At 42.1% G+C, this 12,366-nt stretch overlaps 1 protein-coding gene across 3 annotated transcripts; it reads left to right on the top strand.

Annotated features, from left to right (window-relative positions):
- Nucleotides 1-3,404: 3,404 nt before the first annotated feature.
- ZSCAN9 (zinc finger and SCAN domain containing 9) lies at nucleotides 3,405-11,948 on the top strand. Of its 3 annotated transcripts, none has more exons than XM_050786192.1 (4): nucleotides 3,405-3,489; nucleotides 5,150-5,642; nucleotides 5,829-5,961; nucleotides 11,017-11,948. In XM_050786192.1, the coding sequence occupies exons 2-4, from the start codon at nucleotides 5,223-5,225 to the stop codon at nucleotides 11,631-11,633; spliced, it is 1,170 nt and encodes a 389-aa protein (XP_050642149.1). In that variant the 5' UTR covers nucleotides 3,405-3,489; nucleotides 5,150-5,222; the 3' UTR covers nucleotides 11,634-11,948. The 3 variants fall into 3 exon arrangements, with proteins under 3 accessions (XP_050642149.1, XP_050642147.1, XP_050642148.1); XM_050786190.1 differs by lacking the exon at nucleotides 3,405-3,489 and adding an exon at nucleotides 8,542-8,628 and having other exon boundaries at nucleotides 3,523-5,642; XM_050786191.1 differs by lacking the exon at nucleotides 3,405-3,489 and having other exon boundaries at nucleotides 3,524-5,642.
- The last annotated feature ends 418 nt before the right edge of the window (nucleotides 11,949-12,366 follow it).

The following is a 12,366-nucleotide window of genomic DNA, read 5'->3' on the forward strand; positions in this document are numbered from 1 at the left end:
AAAAAAGGAAAAAACCGAATCGTTATATTTTAATGCCCACCTAAGTTGAGGCTGGTGTAAGTGGGGCTTTCAACAAGTCAGTACTGACAGAGCATGGTAGGTATGAAAAGTCAATCCAAATCCCAAAGTGTCTATTGCTTTGAAGAAAAGTTTTGTCCTCTCCATCATGGAAAGAGTTGAATGTAATCAATTTACCATCAGGTGACTGGCTGTTTCCACTGTGATATTACATCATATCTAGGGATTAGGATTGGTTTTGGCTCTTGCAAATTGGATTTCAACAGAAAAGCTTTTGTCTTGTTTTTTGAGCCTATGCACGGCCTTCATCATGGCAGGCATGGTCCCTATGTTCAAAAGTTTCTTGAGCAAATGCTGAAATAGCTGAAAAAAGAGTTGCTGATATCCATAGAGCAGATTGTTAAGCAACAAAACTTGGGTCTGCTTCTCCAGTGCAGCAAAGCCAAACATTGACACTAGGATTTGCAGTGAGAGAAAGTAAGGCATTTATTGCAGAGCACCAAGCAAGGTTAATGGGCCACTAACACTTAAGATCTGAAATCTTTGTAAGATGGCTTACAAGCAAGAGTTTTTAAGCCATGGATGAGGGGGTTCTCCAATGTGAGTTAAAGGCTGGAAAATTTCTAGGACTTCCTTATCCATCTTCTGGTTCCTGTTTGTCAAGGTCTATATGACAGTGACCAACATTTTCCATCTAGTGGAGGTCCTGGTTTCTGAAAAACAACTCAACTCAAGGACATATGTCAACATGTTATCTTTAGTTTCTATAAGGAAACAAACATCTCATGACTGACTCACTTGAGTGACTATTGTTTGTGCTATTATTATCTTCTTGCTTAGCAGGTTATTAATTTATTTCCCTAGTTGCTGGTTGCAGGGTGCCCGGAATTTCCCTTGAAGGGACTCACAATTTTTCCTTTATTTTCAAGCTTAAGGAGGGATCCCAGTAGGCTGTGAAGAGGAGGAGTCCATGTTCTCTTTCAACATCATCTTGTTCACTTGCTTACTGAAACCCTCTGACACAGTAGGTTAATGAAGATTCATATAGGATACAAATATTTGTACATTTGGTATCCATTCTAAGAGATCTATCCACATGCAAGCTAGTTCCATCAATAATCTCTTTGTCACCAATCCTCCAAGTCCTTCCTTCCTTCCTTCTTCCCTCCCTCCCTCTTTTCCTTTCTTTCTCCCTTTCTCTCTCTTTCTTTCTTTCTTTCTTTCTTTCTTTCTTTCTTTCTTTCTTTCTTTCTTTCTTTCTTTCTTTCTTTCTTTCTTTCTTTCTTCTTTTCCTTCCTTCCTTCTTTGCTTCCTTCCTTCTTGCTTGCCCTTTCTTTCTTTTTCTTTTTTTGCTTTATTTCATTTTAATTTTTTTTAGCTTATGGCATAACCCACAGCAGAGTTAGTATCTCAATACGTCTGCTTCTAGATTCAGGTAATCCTCAACCTTTTGGACTGATTTTGCAGTCAGTATTTCTTGTCTTTGAGTTGGTATGGCATTTTCAATATTCAGTGGGGATTTCCAATTATAAGTTAAAAATAATCTCTTCTGTCCCAGGACACTCATCAAAGTATTGCTATAGTGGAATCTTCCCCGAAACAGAAAAATGAAAGCTAGTCTCTATCAGGGCTGTTTAACCACTGTGAAGTCCAATGTGCTGCCCACTTGACTCTGAGCTGGAGCCTGCCTGAGCCCTATAGTTGACCCACTTAGCAAACACGTATAAACCAGTGAGAGACCCTAACCAACTGCCAGTGAGACATTTAAGAAGTTTCATACAAATATTAAATCGCGTTTACTTGTCACAGATGGTCATCCAAAATGGAAAAGAATAACATATTTATATAGTCTATTCAAGTCCAAGAGAAGTTGAGCATTTACTCTCATTTCATAGTTTGTTAGGAAAGTTTGTAATGAGGGATTTGCAAGTGAACATGTTATGGTGGAAAAAGTGATGTGAATTTTTGAGCAAATTTTCTGCATGTTAGTGCTCTTGATGATTATATACTTATCGGATATTTGAAAGAAATAGAAGTAAAGCATAAAACTCAGGTTTATTTAATGCCCTCAGAAGGCTAGGCTGAGGAAAACAATAAATAAATTTTCAGAGCTACTACCGTTTTGGAGTTTAAACAGATCATGGAGCCTCCATTAACACACAAGATACTTTCTTACTGCTTTAATAAAATAAATGATAAGATTCTGTTAAAACAAACAGAATATAGTTTAATCTATGTAGCACCATCATTCTAGTTGGCATAGTAAAACTGATGAATGACTAACAGCACCTACAATTATGCTCTTTTGTACCAATAAAGTTTATTTAAGGCTGGGCATGGTGGCTCATGCCTGTAATTCCAGCACTTTGCCAGGCCGAGGTGGGAGGATCGCTTGAGGCCAGAAGTTAGACACCAGCCTGGCCAAGAAATCGAGACACTGATCTCTACCTCCCCCCGCCAAAAAAAAGCTGGGCAAGGTGGTGTGTGACTGTAGTCCCAGCTATTCAGGAGGCTGAAGCAGGATTGCTTGAGCCAGGAGTTGGAGTCTGCAGTGAGCTATGATGGTGCCACTGCACTCCAGCCTGGGTGACAAATTTATTTAATTGGTTTTGGTTTGATTTTGTATTATCATATTATTACTAAAACTCCAGAAAACTTTTATAGCAAAAACAAACAAACAAAAAAACAAAAAGAAGAAAGAAATAAAAGGAAAGGAGGATAGGAGAAAGGCAGGAAGGGAGGGAAGGAGGTAGGAAAAGAGGAAGGGAGGGAGGAAAGAAGGCAGGCAGGCAGGCAAGCAGATGCCTAAATAAAGAATACGTAGGGGCCTGGACAAATAAATTGCTTTATGGACTATTATGCACCCATAGAATAAGTTAGACCTACATGATGAGTAAAACTGTTTAGGATATATGAAGTGAAAACGCTAAAATAAGCGGGGGAGAAAAGGCTAAATATAAAATAATGCCGCCGTGTGTGAGAGGATCACAATGATATACAAATTCCAGGCTAACGGTGGCAAGTGGCTGCCTCAGGGAATGGGACTAAGGAGGGGTAGGTGGGGTTTGACATTTTACTTTATTAATTTTGGTATTGTCTGAGGGTTTTTTAAACCATAAATAATGTATTAATTTTAAAAATGCTTTTAAAACCAGCATTTTCAATAGTTAACGGTCTATGCTTCATCAACGTTTTCCGTTTAAAACCTGTGTGCGGCCCATACACGTATGACATTCTGTTTATGTGATCACTGCTGAAAAAGAACTGGACGCCAGGAAATTAGGGGTTGAGCCCGAGGCAAGGTGGACGCCGGACAACGAGACACGGAATCCTAGACCGGCCCGGAAGTGCCTCTGCTCGTCCGCCTTCGAGGAGGGGTGGGCATCTTCCCCGCCCTACCATTGTTCGTGCAGCGCGCCTAGCAACCCCGGGCCGGTAACCCCCTCTCCCTCCTCGCGCGTTCCGGGTCTCGTGAGTTGGCTGTGGGGGCCGGGAATGGAGGAGTGTTGGGGAGGGTGGGGCTGGGAAAGGGGTGTGGAAAGTGAACCTCAGCCTCTGGGAAGTGGGAGACGAAGGAGGGGGCCGCGGTCAGTGCCGGCCGGCTTCAGGCGTCCCCTAGACCAGGGTGGTCATCCCCAGCTGTGGGGACATTGTACAAGAAAGGGTTGTAGGAGGACTGCGAGGCGAAAGGGTCACCTCGGTGAATAACGACAACAGGCTTAGGACTCAGGGAAAGAAACCCCCGGGAGAGGAAGTTAAGGACAGTTAAGACTTTGGCAGCCTTCAAGATGGAGAGCCCGTATACCCTCTTACCTCTAGATTCTAAAAGCAAATTAAGGGGCGTTGAATGGACTGGTTTTAAAGTACAGAATGTGACAGTTCCCGATTTCCTTAGTTCTTTGATTCTCAAACCTTATAATACATACAAATCACTGAGGAGCCCGTTAAAGGTGCATATTCTGGGGCTCCCTGTACTTCTCTCCACCTCCCAATTCAGATTCCCCAGATGTCTGCCACAGAGCCTGTCAAGCTGCAGTTAAGCTGCTGCGCTGTGCTTTCTGACATTTTGGAGACCCACATTTTGGGAACACCCCCGGGGTTTCAGGCGCTGCCCGGGTCTCTGGTGAAAACTTCTCCCTTGGGCTTCTTTGGCTTCTTAGGCTTCTTAGGATTGTCCTCACAAAGAAGTTGACCTTGGGCAATCTACTTAACTTTCCCTGGCTTCCATTTCTTATCTAATGAAATAATTATTACAATAAAACCTCAGTGGGTAATTGTGAGGATGAAATATGGTCTTGTATCTGAAAGCATATTGTAGACTTGTGCAATGTTGACTGTTACTCTTAAGTAGCAGCAGGGCGGTGTGGAAAGCTCCAGGGCTTGGAATCCACCCAAGCCTTTCTTTCTGTAAATTTAGTGTAAATAATACTAACTTTAAGTGGTTGTTTTGAAGATTAATTTAAGAAAACTGAAGTAAATAGTAAAGTAAATGTTGGTTCATTCATTTAGTCGACAGTAATAGTATTTCCATTTATTCTTTCTCTAATTTGATGTTTATACAGTGAGCTCAAACTTTTTATTCAGACTTTCTGAGTGATCTGTGCAGTCCCTAATTCATGGGCTGTTTTCCTCCACGAACTCTGTAAAGTATTATTGCTATTTCTTTTTCACATAAAGAAACAAAGACTGAAAGAAAATTTAAAAACTTGGCACAAGGTCACACAATTAGTAAATGTTAGGATCAGAATAAAACCTAGGTCTGGGTCAGGTGTGGTGGCTGACACCTGTAATCCCAGCACTTTGGGAAGCCAAGGTGGGAGGATCGCTTAAACCCAGGAGTTTGAGGTTGCAGTGAGCTGTGATTATGCCACTGCACTCTAGCCTGGGAAACAGAGTGAAATTCCCTGTTTTTAAAAAAGAAAGAAAGAAAGAAAACCCATATCTGGGTAACTTAAAAGCCTATACTCTTTGCACATTATGAATATATATATATTTCCAGTATTTCCATCCTTTGGTCACCAAATCACTTTCAGAGGAGAGCTTTAGGGCCTATGATAAATGCTTATATTATCAGTTTCTGTCATCAGTTATTGTCATTTTTCCATATAAATAATTTATTTTTACTGCTTAGGCAGGCGCCTCCAAGGTTTGTCTTGAAGCATAGCTGCAGTTGGAGGGTACCTTTTAAGTTGTTCAAGGTCAAGATGAATACAAACTCAAAGGAGATTTTATCCCTGGGTGTTCAAGTTCCCCAGGCATGGGAAGAACTTCTGACAATGAAAGTGGAAGCAAAAAGTCACCTCCAAAGGCAGGAATCCAGATTGAAACGCAATAATCCACTGGCAAGGGAAATCTTCCGAAGGCACTTTCGACAGCTGTGCTACCAAGAGACCCCTGGACCAAGGGAGGCTCTTACCCGACTCCAGGAACTTTGCTACCAGTGGTTGAGGCCACAAGTGAGCACAAAGGAGCAGATTTTGGATCTGCTGGTGCTGGAGCAGTTTCTGTCCATCCTGCCCAAGGAGCTCCAGGACTGGGTGAGGGAACACTGTCCAGAGAGTGGAGAAGAGGCTGTGATTTTGCTGGAGGATCTGGAGAGAGAGCTCGATGAACCACAACACGAGGTAGGAAGGGAGATTTGCTAGAGAAAAAAGTGTATTTTGGCATGCCAAGAATCCTTGTATCCTCTGCTTTGTGTCTCCTTGACATTGGTGACAAAATACTCTCCTTCCTGTTTCCTTCTTTTTTGGAAGTGTTTATTTCAGACAGTTAATTTCTTCAAAAGTCAAATCTTGTCTTTTTGTCTCCAGATGGTAACCCACAGACACAGACAAGAAGTCCTCTCTAAAGAGATGGTGCCTCTAGCAGAGCAGACACCACTGAGCCTTCAGTCCCAGCCCACACGTGACTCTGCTCTGAAGTGCCATTCTATTGGAGAGACAGGTGAGGGACAGCATTTATTTGATGTTGAACGAATCTCACCTGGTCAAGCAAAAACAAACAATAAACCCAGAGCTGGGAAAACAGGAGATCCAAAGACTCCTTACCAGATAGCAGCAATGTTCAGTGCTTCTTAGACCCTAGTGTGCTCATCTTTGACCCTTCTCCCTGTGTGCAGACTTCTCTCTCAGTACCATCCTGGAAGCTCTCTGGAGTTCTGATGCATGGTACATGAGGAAGGCTTTCAGGGATCGCTGTGGAGCACAGCTTCAGAGAATGGACTTCAAGGTTTGACAGACAGGTTCAGATCCTGGCATCGCCTCATGGAAGCTGCTTGTATTGGGCAGATTACTTAACCACTTGACCTCAGATCCCTCATCTACAAAATGGGGTTGATAATAGCTTTGGTTTAGTCTACTTGCGCTGCCTTAAGAGAATACCACAGACTGGTTGTCTTTAACAGAAATTTATTTTCTCACATTTCTGAAGGCTAGTAGTCCAAGATCAAGATGCTATCAGGTTTGGTTTCTGGTGAGGCCTCTTTCTGGCTTATAGATGGCCATCTTCTTGCTGTATCCTCACATGGCCTTTCTTTGTGTGCATACAGAGAGAGAGGAAGCTCTCTCATCTTCTTATAAGGACAGATACCATTCCTACCAGATAGAGCCCTACCTTATAACCTCATTTAACTTTTAGTACCTCCCTCAAGACCCTATCTTCAACTATAATCATATTGAGGGTTAGGACCTCAACATATGTGAGGGAATACAATTTAGTCCATAACCAGTATGTACCTCAGAAAGTCATTGTGAGCATCAAATACAAACAATTTATGAAAAGCACCTGGCATGCATTATGCTTAATACGTGGTCGCTATTGCCACAAATCACCAGTGCCACCCTTGCTGATTTGGGTTCATAGTTGCAGTAGAAAGATATGAGATATGCTTAGTAAGTGGCAGACTGTATGGGAGAATCCATTGAAATCAGACTTTACCATTTCCTTCTCTGTAATCTTCTGAATGGTGGCAGTGGCCACCCTTGTGGATATAGATCTGAGCACTTGGGACTGAATCAGCTGCTTCCCCATTCTAGCCCTCCCTGCAGGAATTATCTCCAGCTTGTCTGATTTCCCACACATAAAATCATACCCTCTTACTGACTTTTTGTTAATCTTCTGACAATCAATCTGTAGCAAGGTTCTGCTGTTTTCAGTTTCATACTACCCCCATATGCATCAAAGCTGCAAATTCCCTTGCCTCTTTGTCTCTAGCTTCTGTTTATTTCATTTACCCTAGCAATTATGGATTTCTGTTACATGGAACACATCTCTCGATTTAAATTAAAGTGTATGTGTTGAATAAATTCTGTGCAGACCTTCCTATAGCTCCCATGACTTTATCAGATTAAAATTGCTTCTGATATCATTTTTCCTCTTTATGAACATCTTTCCAGTCAATTTCTTTTTTTTTTTTTTTTTTGAGACGGAGTCTCACGCTGTCGCCCAGGCTGGAATGCAGTGGCCGGATGTCAGCTCACTGCAAGCTCCGCCTCGCCGGTTTACGCCATTCTCCTGCCTCAGCCTCCCGAGTAGCTGGGACTATAGATGCCCGCCACCTCGCCTGGCTAGTTTTTTGTATTTTTTTGTAGAGACGGGGTTTCACCATGTTAGCCAGGGTGGTCTCGATCTCCTGACCTCGTGATCCGGCCGTCTCGGCCTCCCATTGCTAGGATTATAGGCTTGAGCCACCGCGCCCGGCCTCCAGTCAATTTCTTTCTTTCTTTTTCCTCTCTCTATGAACTTGGACCTTTTATTTTCTAGCCATTTCCTTTCTTCTACCTTCCAAACTGCATCTAAAACCCTGCTGAGAACCCCCTTTTCCAAGAAGCACGTCTACATTTTCCATCTGTCCACTCATCTATCCATCTATCATTCAACAAGTGTTTATTAAGCATCTACTATAGCTGTAGGAGAGTATCCAGAGGGCATCTAGAGATTGTAGAGTTCTCCTTGTAGGATATCAGTGCAGGTATGTGTTACAAATTTAGGTAAAGCCAATATTATAAAACAACATAGTGTTTGAAATTACAAGGACCAAATTCAAGTTCCAGCTTTTCAAATTCTTAGCCAAGCAATATTTAATAGGTAAGTTTGAGTTTCTTTTTAAGTAATGCTGATTATTTAAAAATCCAAATAATACAAAAGTTTATATAGTAAAAAATGAAAGTTCTGCACATCCTACCTACTCCCTAGAGGTAACTACTCTTGTCACTTTGCTGCATATTTTCCAGATGTTTCTCTATATAGTCTGTCTACCCATATATATGTATCTTGCCGTATTTTCCTATAGTTCTTTAAAGAGATGGGATAATAACATCAAGGAGTTTTGTGGTGAGTCAGTTTGATAATATATTTGAAAGTGCTTCATAAGTCATGAAAGTTATATGAATGGTAATCATTGAAAGGTGGGAAATGTCCAAGTTTTTATATTCTACCCAGCTCCCTTATGGATTTCAGATTTAATATGAAGTTTGAGCAAAAGGGCACTACTGATCACACTTGGGGCCCATCTCTTCTCTACAGACACATTTTTATTTTCCAAACCTCTTGTGATCCCCCAGCTAAAAGGAGGAAGAGAACCACAGCCTAACAACAGAGGAGTCCTAAGAGGTACTTATTCTTGTGTGTGAGAGACAGGACAGTTAGATGTGGGAGAAAGATGTAAATATTTTGGTCAAAAGAGGAGGTCTGGGTCTGCTGTCCTAAGCCTGTTTCTGGGTTGTAAAGTGAAATCAGACCTGGGGAACCCAAGACATCCTAAGGATACCATAGCATCTGCTCTTTAGTGTTTAGACAGTTTGGGTCTGTTTCTCTCCATTCTTACCCTCAACTCCTCCAAGCAGAAAGGGTTTGATTGGGTTGGCTGGACACTATTCATTATGGACCAGTCCTGTGTGGCAGCCTTTGCTCCAGATGCCAGTTCCTGGGCCAGTCGGTTGAGGCCATAGTAGTAGAATTGGTTTCAATCCTTTCCCTTTTATTTGTTCAATCATTCAACAAATATTTTTTGAGCAACTACTGTGTGCCAGGCATGATTCTCAGGGATAAAACAGAAGGATCCTCCTCTCATAGAGATTAGATTGTAGCAAGAGGGAGACAATAATAAATATAAAAGTAAAGAGATGATACAGTGTGTTAGAAGGTGATGAGACTGTGGAATAAGGCAAAAATAGAACAGGATAAGGGAGATTAAGAGTGCTATGGATAAGGCAAACAGATCATGATATTAAATAGAAGAATTAAGATAAACCTCATTGAGAAGGTGAGTTGAACAAAGACTTGAAGGAAGCGAGAGAGTGGGCCTTGCTTTCATTTGAGGTGAGAAGTTTCCAGGAAGAGAGAAGCACTAGAGCAAAGGTCTTATGATGGGAATACACCTTGGATAATTGTGGATTTAAAAGTCATATACTATGGTAGTCCCCACTATTTAAGGGGATACATTCCAAGACCCCCAGTAGATACCTGAAACCAAAGCTAATACTGAATGAACTCTGTAATACTGTTTTTTTCCTATACATACCTAAGATAAAGTTTAATTTATAAATTAGGCATAGTAAGAGATTAACAACAATAACTAATAATAAAATGGAACAATTATAATAATATGCCAGCCTCACTACTTTTGCAGTTTGGGGCCATTATTAAGTAAAATAAGGGGTATGTCAACACAAGCACTGTGACACTGCAACAGTCAATCTGATAACCAAGATGGCTACTAGGTGTGCAACAGGCAGGCAGCATGTACAGAGCGGATATGCTGGACAAAAGGAGGACTCAATGTCCTGGGTGAGACAGAGCCAGATGGCATGAGATTTCATCATACTAGTCAGAATGGTGCCAAATTTAAAACTTAAGAATTGTTTGTGCCAGGTGCGGTGGCTCACGCCTGTAGTGCCAGCACTTTGGGAGGCCAAGGCAGATGGATCATGAGGCCAGGAGTTCAAGACCAGCCTGGCCAGCATGGTGAAATCTCATCTCTACTAAAAATACAAAAAAAAAAATTAGCCGGGCATGGTGGCATGTGCCTGTATTCCCAGCTACTCAGGAGGCTGAGGCAGGAGAATCGCTTGAACCCAGGAAGCGGAGGTTGCAGTGAGCCAAGATCACACCACTGCACTGCAGCCTGGGCGACAGTGAGGCTTCATCTCAAAAAAAAAAAAAAAAAAAAAAAAAGAATTGTTTGCTTCTGGAATCTTCCATTTAGTATATGTGAACTGTGGTTGACTGTGGGTAGCTGAAACTTTGTAGGGTAAAACCACAGATAAGTGGGGACTACTGTGCTGCCTGAAGCACCTAGAATAGTAGAAGTTTAATACTTGTTCTGAAAATGAATGAATGAATACATTAAGTAACTTTCCTTGGAAAGGGTCACTTTGAGGTTATCTCAGAAAGGAGAGAGAGGTCTAAGGGAAGACTCCAGAGAAGCCACCCTGATCTTTACCCATCCCTCCCCATGAAAAAGTATAAAAAAATACTGCCAACTGGGTGCAGTGGCTCATGCCTTTAATTCCAGCATTTTGGGAGGCCGAGGTGGGTGGACCACCTGAGGTCAGGAGTTCGAGACCAGGATATCCAACATGGCAAAACCCCGTCTGTACTAAAAGTACAAAATTAGTTGGGCATGGGGGTGCGTGCCTGTAGTTTCAACTACTTGGGAGGCTGAGGCAGGAGAATCACTTGAACCCGGGAAGTGGAGGCCACAGTGAGCTGAGATCACACCATTGCACTCCAGCCTGGGTTCCACAGCAACACTCTGTCTCAAAAAAACAAAACAAAACAAAAAAACAACTCCCCAGTTGAAGTCTACGTGGGGATGGACTGACCTGCATTTTGCCAAAGAGGGCAAACTTTCCTCCTTACCTAGGGGAAGGTGTTACCACACTAGCCCTTCTGTTTCTAGCCCACTTGCTTTCCTTTGATATATTTTTATAGACATAGTCACCTTCCCATATGCTCAGGGAACAAGTGACATTTACCTAGACTTTTTCTTTGTTTCAGATGAAATAACCAAGACTGAGGACATACAGTTGGTGCTAAGGAAAGACTGTCCTAAGATAGTGGAACCACATGGGAAAATGTTTAATGAGCAGACCTGGGAGCTATCACAGCAGGATCCCCCACATAGAGAAGTTGGTGAACATACGGACAGGATAGAGAGGCAGTGGGGAAACCTCTTAGGAGAGGGGCAACACAAATGTGATGAATGTGGGAAGAGCTTTACTCAGAGCTCAGGTCTCATTCGACATCAAAGAATTCACACTGGAGAAAGACCTTATGAATGTAATGAGTGTGGGAAAGCCTTCAGTCGAAGTTCTGGTCTTTTTAATCACCGAGGAATCCACAATATACAGAAACGGTATCACTGTAAGGAGTGTGGGAAGGCCTTCAGTCAGAGTGCAGGTCTTATCCAGCATCAGAGAATCCACAAAGGAGAAAAGCCGTATCAGTGCAGCCAGTGCAGTAAGAGCTACAGTCGGCGTTCATTTCTCATTGAACATCAGAGAAGCCACACAGGGGAGCGACCTCACCAGTGCATTGAATGTGGGAAAAGCTTTAATCGACACTGCAACCTCATTCGCCATCAGAAGATCCACACACTGGCTGAGCTGGTCTAGGGCTTGCTATGAGCAAGTTTTCCAGATCACCAGCCAAGTCATGTGGGGTAGCTTGAGGTTAGAAAATGCCTCTCTCTTCCTTTCTCCATTAAGTGTGTTTGAAACAAATAATGACTTACGGCCCAGGGACTTCCTAAAAGGAAAGTTGGGTGTTTGAAGCTACTGTTTTCCCTTTTGTTCGTTTTACCTCTTTCTTATTCTTACTAATTGTGTCCCTCTTATTTATTATTTATTTATTTATTTATTTTTTGAGACGGCTGCTAAACCCTTCTAATAATATAATAAATGGCACTGCTAGAGCCAGCATGCCTGAAAGATTTGGTGTCTGTGTTTAACTACAAAGGATAACAGAGTTCTACTGATGGTTTATAACAATTGGGTCTTTGGTGTTCCCCGTGACCAGGGTCTACACTATAAACACCTTTTCCACCTTACTGCTTCTCTCTGATACCTATGTGACTCTCCCTTGGAAAGTGACCAGCATGGGCTGTGTGTTTCAGTGTCTGCAGTGTGTGTCCACTTACTTAACCATAGTTGGTCCTCACAACAGCCATACAGGGAAATGAGCGTTATCATTATCCCATTTTACAGGTGAGGACTCTAAGGCTCAGAAAATCCAGGCATCAGAGCCAAGGCTGAAACCCTGAACTTTTGTTTTTAGTAATGCTTTAATTTTGGAATAATTTTAGACTTACAGAAATGTTGCAAAGATAGAGTTCTCATATTCCCTTCA

The sequence above is a fragment of the Macaca thibetana genome, chromosome 4, assembly GCF_024542745.1.
Source record: "Macaca thibetana thibetana isolate TM-01 chromosome 4, ASM2454274v1, whole genome shotgun sequence".
Classification (NCBI taxonomy): domain Eukaryota; kingdom Metazoa; phylum Chordata; class Mammalia; order Primates; family Cercopithecidae; genus Macaca; species Macaca thibetana.